Source organism: Scylla paramamosain, chromosome 40, assembly GCF_035594125.1.
Source record: "Scylla paramamosain isolate STU-SP2022 chromosome 40, ASM3559412v1, whole genome shotgun sequence".
Lineage (NCBI taxonomy): Eukaryota > Metazoa > Arthropoda > Malacostraca > Decapoda > Portunidae > Scylla > Scylla paramamosain.
The window spans coordinates 5,133,450-5,151,335 of NC_087190.1; the positions used below are offsets into that span (position 1 = coordinate 5,133,450).

Consider the following 17,886-nt stretch of genomic DNA (forward strand, 5'->3'; position numbering starts at 1 on the left):
AAAGGCGATAATAAAGGTTCCACATGCAAACTGCAATCATTTATTCTTTCGCTTGACCCTCTCAGGACCCGTCCATTGCTTTCCCACACAGACCACAAGGCCACCAGCATACTGGCTAAATAGTATCAGACTGTGCGGATAAAATCACATACAAAGGTAAATAGTAATAAAAATATCAATAATAATACTAATAATAATACTAATAATACTAATAATAATAATAATATCATCTATGTCTAGGAGAAAGGAGATATGCTTTATTAAAATATTTTCTCCCTTGAATATTAAATAAAAGGAAGAAATGTGTTGGAGAATGTTTTTTTTATGTAGGAGGGACACTGGCCAAGGGAAAAAAAAAAAAAAAGTCCACTGAGATGCCAGTCCCATAAAAGGGTCCAAAGCGGTAGTCAAAAATTGAAGGATAAGTGTCTTGAAACCTCCCTCTTGAAGGAATTCAAGTCATAGGAAGGTGGAAATACAGAAGCAGGCAGGGAGTTCCAGAGTTTACCAGAGAAAGGGATGAATGATTGAGAATACTGATTAACTCTTGCATTAGAGAGGTGGACAGAATAGGGGTGAGAGAAAGAAGAGTCTTGTGCAGCAAGGCTGTGGGAGGAGCGGAGGCATGCAGTTAGCAAGATCAGAAGAGCTGTTGGCATGAAAATAGCAGTAGAAGACAGCTAGAGATGCAACAATGCGGCAATGAGAGGGAGGCTGAAGACAGTCAGTTAGAAGAGAGGAGTTGATGAGATGAAAAGCTTTTGATTCCACCCTGTCTAGAAGAGCAGTATGAGTGGAACCCCCCCAGACATGTGAAGCATACTCCATACATGGACGGATAAGGCCCTTGTACAAAGTTAACAGCTGGGGGGGGGGGGGGGTGAGAAAAACTGGTGGAGGCATTTCAGAACACCTAACTTCATAGAAGCTATTTTAGCTAGAGATGAGATATGAAGTTTCTAGTTCAGATTATAAGTAAAGGACAGACCAAGGATGTTCAGTGTAGAAGAGAGGGACAGTCATTAAAGAAGAGAGGATGGTGTCAGGTTGATTGATGGAGGAATTGAGTTTTTGAGGGATTGAACAATACCAAGTTTGCTCTGCCCAATCAGAAATTTTAGAAAGATCAGAAGTCAGGCATTCTGTGGCTTCCCTGTGTGAACTGTTTACTTCCTGAAGGGTTGGACGTGAAAAGACATGGAAAAGTGCAGGGTGGATAGGACAAGAAGTTTGGTTTAGAAGGTCTTTGATGAATAATAAGAGAGTGGATGACAGGTCAAGAAAAAGAGTGAGGGATGTACGCCTCCATGCCAGACACTATCACCTCTGTTATGCACTTGGCACACAAAGACATGGAAGCAGTAGTCATTCCAAGGAAAATCAGCAAAATGCAGCTTTGTTGCAGCCATTAACTTCAATAATAATCCTCTTTTGCTTCACACAGTACAAGAGAGAGAGAGAGAGAGAGAGAGAGAGAGAGAGAGAGAGAGAGAGAGAGAGAGAGAGAGAGAGAGAGAGAGAGAGAGAGAGAGAGAGAGAGAGAGAGAGAGAGAGAGAGAGAGAGAGAGAGAGAGAGAGAGAGAGAGAGAGAGTCCTCCCTCACATCAAATACCAAACATGAAAAAAATGGAAAGAAATACACCAAGAATACAAAGACAAAGCAAAAACACTGTACCAAACAAATTAATTCCTCTCTTGTATCAAAAAATCAAACATGGAGAAATAATATATTGACAGATGAAAGCCCATATTAGGGGAAAAATATATGATAACTAAACATATATATAGATGGCAAAAAGATGAAAAAATAAATAGATAAATAAATAAAAATAAAAATTACATATATATATATATATATATATAAGCAGACAAGTTATGATTTTTGGCAATACAAACTTAACTAGAATACAATAGGCCTCACAGCTTTGGGATGCAGACATGGGGGTACACAGACTGTACAGGGCCAGGCTCACCTCAGTAATAGACCTCAGAGCGGTTGATACAACCTTGTCACTGAAGCAGCTCTGGGGATGTCGCACTGATCTAATCTTTGTGTTTGATGGCAGAGTTTGAACTGTGATATTTTCTTTTGTCTTCCTCCTCCTCCTTTACTTTCCTAACAATGCCTAGCCATCTCATTGTGTTGTGACAGGAACTCTTCATCTTCTTTTCTCTTTCTAACCTAACCATTTCATAATATCAATAGAGTATGAATTACAATATTTTCTCTTGTCTGTCTTTCCCCTCCTCCTTAGCTGTTCTAACAATGTCTAGCAATCTCATTTGTGTTGATAAACTCTTTTTTTGAACTCTTCTTCTCTTTGTAACCTAACCATGCTCTTCTGGTATCAACCCTAAGTGTCTTGACACCCCCCTCAACTTCTTCTTCATTAACTTCTGCAACATTCGCAGTCTTAGATCTAATTTTCAATCTGTAGAACACCACCTCTCCTCTACTAAACCTCATCTTCTTTTCCTCACTGAAACTCAGGTGCCTGAGGCAACTGACAGTAGCCCATTTTCTGTTTCCTCCTACTTTATCCTCATTTTCAATACAAAGCTGGATGTTGCATCTCTGTGCGCAACGACTTAACCTGCTCTTGTGCCCACGCTCTTGAACCTTCCGAGTTTTCCACCATCTGGCTACAACTAGAGTCACTCTCAAAGTCAGTAAAGTTTGAAGTGGGGCATTTTCTCTAATCTTTCTCTTCTTTTCTCTCCTTTTTATCACATTTGAGTTGTGCTGTGATATACACCCTCTCCTTTTCCATCTTTTGTTTCTAATCTAACCATTACATTAGCCAATAGAGTTTGAACTGCAACATTTCCTCTTGTCTTTCTCCTCTTCCTCTCTTCTAACAGTGCCACACTAACCTAACCATTACATTTGGTGGTATAAATGAACCCTCTGACTGCCATTTGGTACACCTTTTCTTCATCCCCAATCACTCTGAGATATCTTTACAGCCACATTCAATCTTTAAACTGGGTAGAAATTACAAAATCTATTCTTTTTAATCACCTTTTTCTTGTAGATGCTTATAAAGGTCTCACGCATTGATTCTGGTGCTGCTAATTGTTTTGTATCACAGTGAAAGGGTTAGTTTCTTTGCAGTGACAAGTAATACTCTTTTTCTCTCTTTCCTCTCTTCTTCTGTCATTGTCCCACTAACATAACCACCACATTTTGTAGCACACATTAAGCTGTTTTTGTGACATGTACCCTTTTCTTTTTTTTTCCTCTCCTCTACCTTTTCCTCCTCCTTCTCCTCCTTTTTTCACAATACCCCACTAACCTAACCATCACTTTTGGTAGTATAACTTAAACTGCTTGTGACATGTATTCTACTCTCTCTCTCTCTTTGTGACAATGGTTCACTAACATCACTTTTGGCACATCAATTAAACTTTTAAGTGACATTTTCTCCTTCATTTTCTTTTTTTTCTTCTCCTTCTCTTCCTTTCTCTTCTTCCACCACTGCCACACTAACCTAACCATCACTTTTTCTTTCTTCTCCTCTTCCTCTTTTCTCTTCCATCAATGACTGGCTAACATCATCACATATTTATTTCTCCTCCATCATCCTCTTTTTCTCTTCTATCACAACCATGCTACCCTAACCATTACATTTTTCTTCTCTCTCTCTCTCTCTCCTTCCATCAATGCCTGACTAACATAATCATCATGCTTTTCTTTCCTCTCCCCGTCTTCCTCTTTCTTATATCAATGGCAAACTAACCTAATCATCACTTTTGGTAATATAAATTAAGTTGTTTTTGTGATATGTACTCTTTTCTTCTTCCTCTCCTTGTATTTCTTCCCCTCTTCCTCTTTCTCTCTTCTATCATTGCCCCATTAACCTAAGCATCACATTGCCAATATCAACTGAGCTGTTTGAGTTACTAAGTGTACTCATTTCCTCTCTCTCTCTCTCTCTCTCTCTCTCTCTCTCTCTCTCTCTCTCTCTCTCTCTCTCTCTAAATCTACTGTTTTGTATAATGTCACATATCCACTGTCTTTCATTGGTCCCTTTGTATGTTCTGTTGTCTAATTTTTGCAGTTTACTTATTATTTTAATTTTGTTATTGTTGTTGTTGTTCTTTTTTCACTTTTAAGGTTATTTATTTATTTATTTTTTATTATTTAACTTGCCCATTCCAATATTTTCTTCATAACCTTTGCAATTTTTTTTTTGTCATGCATTATTTCAACATTTCAACTCTCATTCCAATTTTTCCTCATATTCTTTTTACACTTTCTAACAAACAAAATTTCATCTTTTTTTTTTAATATTTCCCAGGATTTTCATGTAACACACTATCTTAACTGCTAATCCTTCCTTTTTTTTCATATTCTTCACACTCTGCACATAACTGTCATACAAACACATCTTTCATCTATTTACCTTACTTTTCTCAGGTTTTCCAGGTGTTTCAACAAGCACAATGTCTTAATTCTGCTAGTCCTCTTTTTCCTTCACATTTCCTTATATTTTTTGTACAATTTTATATTCTTTTCTCCACTTTTCCAGTATTTCCCACCAATATTATCTCAACTACTCTGGTTCTCCCTTTTCATATTTTTTACACTTGTGCAGCACTTCTAACTAACATTATCTTTACTCCCCTAATCTCCTTTCTCTGCATTTCTTCACACAATTACTTAAGACATCATATTTGCCTCTTTTTCAACACTTACAATTAACATTATTTTCACACTCCAAATCCTCACTTTCTGTGCATTTTTTCACTTAATTTCCAGTCTAAACCATTGTCTTTCTTTCCCCTCTCAAGCACTTCCAACTAACAGAAATACCTTCACTCTAATCCTCTCTTTTCACCACATTCTTAAAACTTGGCACTTTATTTTTCAGACAGCTAGATGGGGCTAAGAGTGTGTGTGTGTGTGTGTGTGTGTGTGTGTGTGTGTGTGTGTGTGTGTGTGTGTGTGTGTGTGTGTGTGTGTGTGTGTGTGTGTATTTATTTACCTAGTTGTGAAATACATGACAAGAGCCACACTAGGCTCGTGCCGTCACGTCTCCATATCAACTTTTATCTAGATTTTCTTTAAATTTATGAATTGTCTTCGAACACAGTCTCAATCATAAATTCATTCCACACTGTTATACTTCTGTGGGGGAAGCTATGTTTTTTTTATGTCTCTTCTGCAAACACTCCTCAATCTCCTTCCATGTTCTCGTGTCTCTCGTATCTGGTATCAAGAGGTCTTCTCTGTCCAACTTTTCCATTGCTTCCAATATTCTGTATATTGCTATCAAATCACCTCTTTCCCTCCTTTTTTCTAGTGTAGTCAGGCCCAATCTCTTCAACCTTTCCTCATAACTATACTCTCTTAAGCTTGCAGGGATTTTAGTTGCAGCTCTCTGGATTCTTTCTAACTTTCTTGTATCCTTTTTCAAACTTGGTAACCACACTAATGCTACGTGCTCCAATCTCGGACGTATCATCGTTGTTATCAGTCTTTTTTTATCATATCTTCAATATAAGAGAATGCTATCTTGATGTTTCTCAGCAGAATATATGTTTCTCCTATAATTTTGTTTATGTGCTTCCCAAATGATAAATTATCAGTAATAATTCCTCCTAGGTCTTTTTCTTCATGTGTGTGTGTGTGTGTGTGTGTGTGTGTGTGTGTGTGTGTGTGTGTGTGTGTGTGTGTGTGTGTGTGTGTGTGTGTGTGTGAGAATGACAGAGGGCTAAGAGTGTGAATGATATGTGGTGCCTCGTCTGGGCCACTCCACCTGGTAATGCCAGCATGGTACACACATGAAAGATAGCTAAGACATATTCTCAATCCCACATGTTCTTTTTCCAGCAGCAGCAGTGGCCCACACTCAGTCCACCACCTTGCCTCCCTCAGTAGTCAACCACCCATGCACTGCTGAGGAAACTAACCTGGTATAAGCCTGAGTGATGAAAATGCATAACTGTGTGTTTCTTTCTTTTCCTTCTTTTTTTTTTACCTGGGGATTAACACTCTGCTCTGCTGTCAGAATAACACTGGTTTTCACTCTCTTTCATGGATTTCTTATAGCAGGTTATGGTTTTCACTCATGCATTTCTTATAGCAGGTTAAAGTTTTTCTCAATAATACTTACTCTCCTTCACACTCACTGCCTCAAACATTAACACGCTTCACTCCCTCCCCAGCTACTGTCTATTAATGTATAAAGTTTCTTATAGCAGGTTAGAATTTTCCTGTACCTACACTCCTTCACTCTCCCTGCCTAAACATGCTTCACTCTTGTCCCTACCTGCAGTGTCCCCCAGCATCCTGTGTGTCAGGTTTGAGTTTTTTCCAATAGTATTTACTCTCCTCCACACTCTGCCTCAAACATGCCTCACTCCCTGACCACCACAGTCTCCCACCATTATAATGTACAGAGTTTCATCTCCTCCATCCTTTGTTTTCATAAGCACCTAATCTCTCCTCATAGCTTAGTATAAAACTGATTAAATTTCTCTCTTCAAAACTTTCTCATGATTGCAATATATACATGTTTTTTCTAACAAGTCAAGAGACATTTTTCACTCATGCGTGTTTCATAAAAAAGTACAATTTTGTTCTAAGGCTTAGTCTAATACAGGTAACAAACTTCCGGTTTCCTTCATAATTCTCATTAAATATAAAAACACATTTTCCTAGCAAGGCAAGCAACGGTTTTTGTGCTTATTTTGTAAAAAGTGTTCAATTTCTTTTTAATACAGGTAGCAAACTTCCATTTTTCCCTTTAATAAATTCATAAATATAAAACCTAACATTTTCCTATTGAGGGAACCAATATTTTTCGTACATGTTTTGTGGAGTGGGTAATAACTTTCTATAGTTATTCTAATACTGGTAAAAACCCTCCACAACCTTTCCCTCATAAAAGTAATGCCTCCATATACATCACTAACTAGGAAAGCATTGTCTGTTGTCCAAAAGTCTTGTCAAATACATGAACCCTATCTATGTAGTTTAGTTTAAAGCACTAAGAATTTGTTCAAACCTTTGCCTTATAAACTGGTAACAAATTCCTGCTCCATATACTTTTCTAAGAACAGAAATATCTTTGTCAACAAGTGTCATATCACACAGTTCAGTTCAACAGGCAGTGACCTTCTGCCACACATGTTACTCATGGAGGCATCAAAGTTGGTGCCAGATGTCCTTCCATCACAGGCCTGCCTCCACAGCATGGCAGCACTGGATGTGTGCGCGCACGCGCACACACACACACACACACACACACATACACACACTGCAGCACAGATGGCACCTGTGGAACTACTCCAGGCTGGGATAAAAAATGGATGAGTCCTGTGCTTTCCTCTTCTTGGTGGTGTACAGCTCTCTGTAGTTCCTAATGCCGTGCTCCACCAGGCCGCGCATGTCACAGCTCCTGGTACAGTTGGGGTCGTTGTCCTCCAGCACTGCCATGGCTTCCTCAAAGAGGGACAGCACGTGGCGTAGGAGAGTCACGTCCAGGGTCTTGGAGCTGTCCACCTCCTCACTGTCGCCCTGCAGGGTCTGGTCCAGCTCCATCTGGAAGAGGTCCCTGGTGGCGGCATCCTCGTCGTGGGTCCTGAGGAGGTCCCGCACGTCCTCCACTGTGACCTGCAGGAAGCCCACCTGGTGTGCCAGGGCCACCACGTCCAACTCAGAGGGCTTGCCAGGCAGCGCATGGCCAGGGGTGGCATACACACACTCGGGCCAGATGCTGAGCCAGGCAGCGTTCAGCGTAGCAGCAGTCACGTCGTCCCATGCCATGCTGATGTTGTTGAGTGCCTTCCTCACGTTGTAGTCCAGCCAGAACATGCGCACAGACTCCTTGTCCTCTCCCTCAGTCTCCCGCAGGAGGTGCCCCAGCAGGCGGTGTAGGTAGCGCAGCTTGAAGGCAGCCGTGATGCCGTTTTCCATGGGCTGCACCACCGACCTGCTCATGGTGGGCACAAACATCACCTCAATGTTGTCAGCCCAGTCATCCATGGAAGGGGGGAAGGCAGGGCTGTCATCCACCAGCAGCAGGAACCTGTTCTGCAGGCCGTGCTCTGCAGCGTACTCCCTGCACCGAGGCGACACATACTCCACCACGTAGTTCTGGCACAGGGCAGGCACCACCCTGCCCTGCGGCGATGACCTCCAGATCACCGGCAGATACTCCTTGATGTAGCCCCTGAGGGAGCGTGGGTTCTCCGTGTGGTACACCAGCAGGGGCTTCAGCTTGAGGTCCCCCATGGCATTGGCCCCAAACATGAGGGAGAACTGGTCCCGAGCACCCTGGCACACCTGCTTGTCCATGCTGATGATGGTATTGGCTGGAGGCTTCCTCCAGAACAACCCCATCTCATCCAGGTTGATGACCTGCCTGAGTGTGTAGCCTGCCACCTCAATCTTGGCCCTCAGCAGGGAGGAGAAACCCCTCGGCAAACCGACCCTTGGCTCCATGGCAGGCGGTGCCTCTGCCACACACCTCGGGCTGAAGGTGTGTGCTGTGGCCCTGGTCTCCACCACATCACTGGGCTCTGTTGCAGCTCTGGCCTTCACCGCACCACTGGGCTCTGCCGTGGCCCTTGCCTCTGCTGCACCACTGAAGTCCTCCTTGGGTTCTTCCACGGCTGCAGGCAGTGAGTAGATGAAGTGTTCCTTGAACTGCTGCAGCCAAGCATAGGAGGCTGTGAAGTTGTCCACCACCCCCTTGGTCTCCTCTGGACCTACACTCTGCCGCACAAACCTCCACAGGGACAGGGCCTTCTTCCGGATGGCGTCATCACTCACCATGTCAAGCTGGCTCAGCTGTTCATCCACCCAGATCTTCAGTAATCGCTCCATGTTCTCCATCACGACGTCTTCAGAATCCCCAGCGGTGACCTTTGTGTTTGCCGGCAAGGTATCCTGCGCAGCAGCCTTGATGTTCTGGGCGTTCTTCACCATGAAGTGAATGGTGGAGTGTGCCAGGCCCATGGAGCGGCTGATGTTGGTAATCTTCTCGCCCTGCTCAGCACGCCGCACCACCTCCAGCTTGGTGGCCAAGGGGTGGGGCCGCCGCTTCTGTTTCCGGTGCTTCTGCTTCTGCTGCTGCTGTGGGTTGGGCATCAGATTCTGGCAATTGTCCTTCAGGATGACCGTCATGTTCATCTTGTTGGCCAGCACCTTGAGGGCCGTGGCCTTCTGGGCCGCTGCCCTGATCTGCACCGAGGACCTCTTCATGTCATACACGGAGGACAATGGAATGTTCATGGCCTGGGCCACCTCACGCACCGACTCGCCCTTCTTGATGCGCCTCACCACCTCCATCTTGGTAGTCATGCTGTAGCAGGAATTGCTTTTCTTTACAACTGCAGAGGAAGTCTTCATTCTGACTTTCTTGGTGGCAGGAACTTTCACATTGCTAGTCAGAACCTTATGGGTGGCAACACTTTTCTCCTTTCCCACTAACACCTTTTTTGTGGCACCATCACGATTCCCATCCTTTGGCAACACCTTATTTGTAGCAGCACTTTTTCCTTTCCCCAGCAGATGGAGCAAGCCTGCTTGCTTGGCCATGGCCTTCACCTTATCGGCCTTCAACAATATGTCATAGACGGTTGCGCTGGGCAGACCCATCATTCTGGAGATCTCTGTCCTGGTCTCCCCTTTCTCACCGCGCCTCACCACCTCCAGCTTGGTGGTCAGTGGGCGACGCAGGCGAACAATTTTCCTCGGTGCAGCCATGATATGACGCTTGACAGACCTGCTCCCCATGTTCACTCACCACGGACTCAGTATCATGCCTGGCCCTACACGGCACCAACAGCCAGGGTGGCACTCAGCTCTCCTCACACCGCTCAGCCACGTCCCGTCTCCACTCCAGCACAACGGTCACTGGGGTGCCAAGGCAAGGCTGTTGGCTGCTGGCTGGCTCTGCCACCACCTGATGGCTGTGTTGCTGCTTCCCAGAGGACCTGAGGAAGCAACACAGATATGAAATATGTTTATATCACTATATTATAAAAAAAATAATGTCACTTTCAGAACAAATATCTTTTCTTTTTTTGTTTATTCTACTAGGAATTTCTTCACTTGAAAGACTGAGTCAGGAAGTTGTAATGATTGTTTAGATTTTGATCAGAAACTACCCCAAGAGCAGGGATGGAGGGAGCCAGGGGTAGTGTTGTCCCCCCACCCACAGTCCTGCAAGCTTGGTAAAGATGCTCAAAAACTGAAGTATTATATGTTAACTGCAGCTTTACTACAATTGTGTTTCTGGTGTTACATTCTGGTTGACAGTGAATCAATGAACTGTTCCTGTCATGGTGCTGGCCAACCAAGGAATTATGAACAAAAATTATATATATATATATATATATATATATATATATATATATATATATATATATATATATATATATATATATATATATATATATATATATATATATATATATATATATATATATATATGGGTTTAGGAAAGGGGATAAAAACCCAGGGAGGAGTTAGGATTCCTTTTAATCTCTAACATTTCGGCTGAATAGCCATCCTCAGAGAGACTCTGAGGATGGCTATTCAGCCGAAACGTTAGAGATTAAAAGGAATCCTAACTCCTCCCTTGGTTTTTATCCCCCTTCCTAAACCCAACTACTTGTCAACATGAACAGTTCATATATATATATATATATATATATATATATATATATATATATATATATATATATATATATATATATATATATATATATATATATATATATATTTTTTTTTTTTTTTTTTGTTTTGTTTTGTTTTGTTTGTTTGTTTGTTTGTTTGTTTTTTCTTTTTTTTTTGTTTTTGTTTCTTCAATCCATTTATCTTCAAACAAATATTCCTAACACGACAAGTGTCTCGTCAAGTCCAGTGTCTGCAGAGTGAGCCAACCACCACACAGCTGTTACTGGCTGAGACATATGTGACAACACGTGTCTCAGCCAGCCCACTCACCACACCACCTCACACCACCCCACTAACCACACCACATCACATCACACCACACCACCTCACTCACTCACACCACACCACACCACTTAACACCACCCCACCCCACACCACTATGCCAAACCATACATGCTCATCACTTCTGAGGGTACAAAGTTTACCAAGGGAAGCGTACAGACTCTATCACCAGATAAGGATAATACTGAAATAACATTAGCATTTTCTTCCAAAGACTAGGATAGGTTAATGCTATGGTAAATTTATATAAAAGCACCCGGCAAACATTTCTGGACGAAACTACATTTTTCTGGTAGATTTTGATGTGCTTTGAATGAATCTAGTAGCCATTTCTGCTGCAAATCAACAGTTTTTTTTTATACACCAACCACACACATGTAGACCAATGATTTGGGACAAAAACAAGCAGAGATTCATTAAAAAACCACAAAAATCTACCAGAAAAATGTAGTTTCATCCTCATGCATGACTGAAAAAAACTAACCAAACTAAACCAAACCAAACTAAACCTAATGTAACCTAACCTAAATAAACCTACCTTAATGATTAATTTGATAAAAATGAATATCTTAGGAATGAACAATTTGCATTGGTAAAGATACACACCACTGTGTTATATGTGAACCAAGTACTTCACTGAGAACAGTTTTTTTTTTTTTTTTTTTTCTTTTTGCTGTGAGATGGGTGCACTTATATAATAATACCAATGTTACTTTAACACCATCCCATGGTGCAGCCAGAAATAAGGTATTATTGCAGTTTCAACTAATACACCATACATAACTACAGCCCTTGGCAGGGTCTACATCTCACTGTCTGGAGCATTTGTAGCTCCACTTTACCCTTTTTTTTTTTTTTTATGTAGGAATGACACTGGCCAAGGGCAACAAAAATCTAATAAAAAAAATGCCCACTGAAATGCCAGTCCCATAAAAGGGTCAAAGCAGTGGTCAAAAATTGGTGGATAAGTGTCTTGAAACCTCCCTCTTGAAGGAATTCAAGTCATAGGAAGGTGGAAATACAGAAGCAGGCAGGGAGTTCCAGAGTTTACCAGAGAAAGGGATGAATGATTGAGAATACTGGTTAACTCTTGTGTTAGAGAGGTGGACAGAATAGGGGTGAGAGAAAGAAGAAAGTCTTGTGCAGCGAGGCCGTGGAAGGATGGGAGGCATGCAGTTAGCAAGATCAGAAGAGCAGTTAGCATGAAAATAGTGGTAGAAGACAGCTAGATATGCAACATTGCGGCGGTGAGAGAGAGGCTGAAGACAGTCAGTTAGAGGAGAGGAGTTGATGAGACGAAAAGCTTTTGATTCCACCCTGTCTAGAAGAGCAGTATGAGTGGAACTCCCCAAGACATGTGACAGACCTTGTCGGAAATAATAACTTCAGATTTTGAAGGGTTAAGTTATTTCTAGCTAAGATCTTAAGATCTCCAGTCGTCTCTCATAGGATACTAAGTGTGTTTATGTTTGTTATGAATGGTGTGCATGCACAATGGCAACATGACGTTGAGTCACATGTTAAGACCTATGATGATGTTGGGTTACCTGCTGCAAATCAGGTCCCATGGAAATTTGTTGGCTGATCACATATAGGAATATGTGTTTAGAGGAGGAAGGAAAACCCAGGACTGTCTGTGCTGCATCAGTCAGATCATGACTATGGAAGAGACGTGTGTTGGCCGTGAATATATGAACTGGCAGTTTACCACCATTTCCCTTAACTTCTTCTTAAGGTATTTTTTGTTAAGTAATTATTGTTGGTATGTAGTGATGACTGACAATGTAAGTTACAAAATGTTATGTTCTATTAGTTTACCTTATGGGGGGTTACAAGGTTAGGCTTGACTTTAAGGGGGGTTCAGGGGGGAGGTGAAACCCCCCCTGGTTAGGTTAGGTTGGTAATAGTAGGTAAGGATAGTGTAGAAAATTTTCGTTTTCGAAATATGATGTTTGTCATCCTTAGACTTTTTTCAGAAATATAAAAAATGCCTCATCTTAGATTTCTCTTCCCCGAGACCCTGCATTTCCACCAAGCCCCCATGCTTGTTGGCTTTAGTGGAAGAGATAAAGAGGATGAGAGTATTAGCTGAAACTGCAAATTTAGCTTAGTGACTGGACACAAGCAAGCAAAGTTTGCCTCCCTAACCCTCCTGTCACCTTTGATCTAAACTTGACCTAACTCACCCCTTAGGTGGAAACACTGTTACTTTATTATTATCTAAAGTAATGAATGGAATTAATTCAAACCCAGTCTAACTCGACCTAACCCAGCACTTGTATAAAAATGCCTTTGTTATTTCAATGTTACCCTTCTGTAGGGTTATGGAAATTACCTTGGAAGATTTACTTTTTCTGGGTAAAAATATGATGCTTTTCAAAACTGTGATCTGTACAATGGAGTCACCAGTTAAATTAAATAAGTGAATTAACCTACACCTAGTCTAAGCCCGCCCCCTGGTGAAGACACTAATGCTAGTTCAGTATCATCCAAGGGCAATACTGAGCTAACATTAGTGTTTTCATTCAAAGACTAGGATTGGTTAGTGTTACTTAAACACCATCCCAGAGTTCGTCCAGAAATAGTGAGTGACAGGAGACAAGCAAGCTAAGGTTACTTCCCTAACCTTCCAATCACCACTCAACACAGACCGAGACAAACATGGCACGCAGTAGCAGCAGCAGTAGCAACAGGCGTATGAGGCACCACCAGCCTCCGCACATCCACAGACACACAGCAAGGCGGCAAGCACGTACCCAGCAGGCCAGCGGTGACTTATAGAGGCAAAAGTACCGCCTGGGAGAAGTGGTGAGCGGCTACCAGACGCGCAGGTGCAGTATAACACACTCCAACAGGCCAACGGAACCAAAGACGGGGCTCGCCAAAAGTATACTTTCCTTGGGCCTCACCAATCCAGTGGCTTGATTATAAGAAAAAAAAAAAAAAAAAATTACGTATTGTTCTTTTTGTTTCTTTAATGTATTTATTTTCAAGCAAATATTCTCCAATATTGGGAGCTGTGTTTGCAGAAATCCTACTGGCCTCAGAAGGCTACAACTCTTGTGATGCGGCGATGCCACTTAAGTGTTCATATCTGTCTCCTTTTGTCCTCTGGCTTGGCCAGTGTTTAATGTTGCGGGTATTACAGGTTTGCCTTCCGGGGTTCCTTAAAAGTTCTTAATTTTACAAAGAAAACGGCAGAAACTTCTTAAGGACTTACAAAGTTCGTGAATCTTTAGCCTGATGGTCCTCTATAGATTAAACACTAAACAGGAAGGTACACTTCACCCAGAACGTAGCAAGATCTAGTTCTTGAGAACTTGCACCCCATCCCAAACATTTTTTTTTTTTTTTCATGTAGAAAGGACACTGGCCAAGGGCAACAAAAATCAAATAAAAAAAAAAATGCCCACTGAAATGCCAGTCCCATAAAAGGGTCAAAGCAGTAGTAAAAAATTAATGAATAAGTGTCTTGAAACCTCCCTCTTGAAGAAATTCAAGTCATAGGAAGTGGAAATACAGAAGCAGGAAGCAGGAAGGTGGAAATACAGAAATAAAGAAGAGAAAGGGATGAATGATTGAGAATACTGGTTAACTCTTGCGTTAAGAGAGGTGGACAGAATAGGGGTGAGAGAAAGAAGAAAGTCTTGTGCAGCGAGGCCGCGGGAGGAGGGGAGGCATGCAGGTAGCAAGATCAGAAGAGCAGTTAGCATGAAAATAGCGGTAGAAGACAGCTAGAGATGCAACATTACGGCGGTGAGAGAGAGGCTGAAGACAGTCAGTTAGAGGAGAGGAGTTGATGAGACGAAAAGATTTTCATTCCGCCCTGTCTAGAAGAGTGGTATGAGTGGAACCCCCCCAGACATGTGAAGCATACTTCATACGTGGACGGGTAAGGCCCTTGTACAGAGTTAGCAGCTGGGGGGGGGGGGTGAGAAAAACTGGCAGAGACGTCTCAGAACGCCTAACTTCATAGAACCTGTTTTAGCTAGAAATGAGATGTGAAGTTTCCAGTTCAGATTATAAGTAAAGGACAGACCGAGGATGTTCAGTGTAGAAGAGGGGGACACTTGAGTGTCATTGAAGAAGAGGGGATAGTTGTCTGGAAGATTGTGTCGAGTTGATAGATGGAGGAATTGAGTTTTTGACGCATTGAACAATACCAAGTTTGCTCTGCCCCAATCAGAAATTTTAGAAAGATCAGAAGTCAAGCGTTCTGTGGCTTCCCTGCGTGAAATGTTTACCTCCTGAAGGGTTGGACGTCTATGAAAAGACGTAGAAAAGTGCAGGATGGTATCATCAGCGTAGGAGTGGATAGGACAAGAAGTTTGGTTTAGAAGATCATTAATGAATAATAAGAAGAGAGTGGGTGACAGGACAGAACCCTGAGGAACACCACTGTTAACAGATTTAGGAGAAGAACAGTGACCGTCTACCACAGCTGCAATTGAACGGTCAGAAAGAAAACTTGAGATGAAGTTACAGAGAGAAGGATAGAAACCGTAGGAGGGTAGTTTGGAAATCAAAGCTTTGTGCCATACTCTATCAAAAGCTTTTGATATGTCCAAGGCAACAGCAAAAGTTTCACCAAAATCTCTAAAAGAGGATGACCAAGATTCAGTAAGGAAAGCCAGATCACCAGTAGAGCGGCCTTGACGGAACCCGTACTAGCGATCAGATAGAATGTTGTGAAGTGATAAATGTTTAAGAATCTTCCTGTTGAGGATAGATTCAAAAACTTTAGATAGGCAGGAAATTAAAGCAATAGGACGGTAGTTTGAGGGATTAGAACGGTCACCCTTTTTAGGAACAGGTTGAATGTAGGCAAACTTCCAGCAAGAAGGAAAGGTAGATGTTGACAGACAGAGCTGACTAGGCAAGGTGTAAGCACGGAGGCACAGTTTCGGAGAACAATAGGAAGGACCCCATCAGGTCCATAAGCCTTCCGAGGGTTTAGGCCAGCAAGAGCATGGAAAACATCATTACGAAGAATTTTAATAGGTGGCATGAAGTAGTCAGATGGTGGAGGAGAGGGAGGAACAAGCCCAGAATCGTCCAAGGTAGAATTTTTAGCAAAGGTTTGAGCGAAGAGTTCAGCTTTAGAAATAGATGTGGTAGCAGTAGTGCCATCCGGTTGAAATAAAGGAGGGAAAGAAGAAAAAGCACAGTTATAGGAGATATTTTTGGCTAGATGCTAGAAGTCACGAGGGGAGTTAGATCTTGAAAGGTTTTGGCTAGTTGGGGAACAGACTTGGCATGGTTCCGGGCAGAAATATAAAGTGCATGAGATTCTGGTGATGGAAGGCTTAAGTACCTTTTGTGGGCACGAGAACAAGCTGTGTTAAACCAAGGTTTAGAAGGTTTAGGACGAGAAAAAGAGTGAGGAATGTACGCCTCCATGCCAGGCACTATCACCTCTGTTATGCGCTCAGCACACAAAAACGGGTCTCTGACACGGAAACAGTAATCATTCCAAGGAAAATCAGCAAAATACCTCCTCATGTCCTCCCAACTAGCAGAGGCAAAACGCCAGAGGCACCTTCGCTTAGGTGGATCCTGAGGAGGGATTGGAGCGATAGACAAGATACAGATATGAGATTGTGATTAGAGGAGCCTAACGGAGAAGAAAGGGTGACTGCATAAGCAGGATTAGAGGTCAGGAAAAGGTCAAGAATGATGGGCGTATCTCCAAGACGGTCAGGAATACGAGTAGGGTGTTGCACCAATTGCTCTAGGTCGTGGAGGATAGCAAAGTTGAAGGCTAGTTCACCAGGATGGTCAGTGAAGGAAGAGGAAAGCCAAAGCTGGTGGTGAACATTGAAGTCTCCAAGAATGGAGATCTCTGCAAAAGGGAAGAGGGTCAGAATGTGCTCCACTTTGGAAGTTAAGTAGTCAAAGAATTTCTTATAGTCAGAGGAGTTAGGTGAAAGGTATACAGCACAGATAAATTTAGTTTGAGAGTGACTCTGTAGTCGTAGCCAGATGGTGGAAAACTCGGAAGATTCAAGAGCGTGGGCACGAGAGCAGGTTAAGTCACTACGCACATAAACGCAGCATCCAGCTTTGGATCGAAAATGAGGATAGAGAAAGTAGGAGGGAACAGAAAAGGGGCTACTGTCAGTTGCCTCAGACACCTGAGTTTCAGTAAGGAAAAGAAGATGAGGTTTAGAAGAGGAGAGGTGGTGTTCTACAGATTTAAATTAGATCTTAGACCGCGAATATTGCAGAAGTTAATGAAGAAAAATTTGAGGGGGGTGTCAAGACACTTAGGGTCGTCGACAGAAAGGCAGTCCGACCTGGGGACATTTATGGTTCCCTCCCCAGATGGGGACTCCGAGGCTGGTGTAGGAGTCGCCATGATGATTTTAAAATTTTTGACTGAAGGTGTGTGTGTTATTAGGTGCTTATAGTTTTGTGTGGAGGAAGAGTTGTCTTTAGAGGGCAGGCTGTGACTGCTCCCTTGTGTTGTGAGACACGAAGGGAAACGTTCAATGAGGTCACAGCTGGGTTTAATGATAAGTTCACAGCACCCCCTGAACAATGCTTTAGACCTCACTGGGAGTAATTATCGTTTCGGCAGGTGTTTACTGCCTCCTCCATACTGTCTACTGCCTCCTCCATACAAACATGAGCTACTTCACATTAAAGTGACATTAAAAACTTGTGCATGGCAAACAGCTACAGGTATATGTTTACACACAGGTCCAAGACGAGTTCAAACCCTTGGTTAAAACCAAGGAACGTATAAAACCCTCCCTCTCATGGATCTCAAGGGATGTTGGGGGTTCAGTAAGTGTAGGAAATGATAAGCGGCCCTGACAAAGCAGAATAGTAGAATTAATTCAAAACTGTGGGTAATTGGTATACCAGATATGATATAAATAAAAACCAATTACTAAAAGCTAACCGGA

At 42.4% G+C, this 17,886-nt stretch overlaps 1 protein-coding gene across 4 annotated transcripts; it reads right to left on the bottom strand.

Moving 5' to 3' along the window:
• Positions 1–26: 26 nt before the first annotated feature.
• On the bottom strand, positions 27–14,295 carry LOC135092752 (tigger transposable element-derived protein 1-like). Of its 4 annotated transcripts, XM_063991425.1 has the most exons (3): positions 14,196–14,212; positions 13,769–13,895; positions 27–9,948 (listed from the first exon to the last, which is right to left on the bottom strand). In XM_063991425.1, exon 3 carries the CDS (start codon positions 9,746–9,748, stop codon positions 7,292–7,294), a length of 2,457 nt encoding a protein of 818 aa, XP_063847495.1. In that variant the 5' UTR covers positions 9,749–9,948; positions 13,769–13,895; positions 14,196–14,212; the 3' UTR covers positions 27–7,291. The 4 variants fall into 4 exon arrangements, with proteins under 4 accessions (XP_063847495.1, XP_063847496.1, XP_063847492.1 ...); XM_063991426.1 differs by lacking the exon at positions 13,769–13,895 and having other exon boundaries at positions 14,196–14,295; XM_063991422.1 differs by lacking the exon at positions 14,196–14,212 and having other exon boundaries at positions 13,732–13,882.
• Between the last annotated feature and the right edge of the window lie 3,591 nt (positions 14,296–17,886).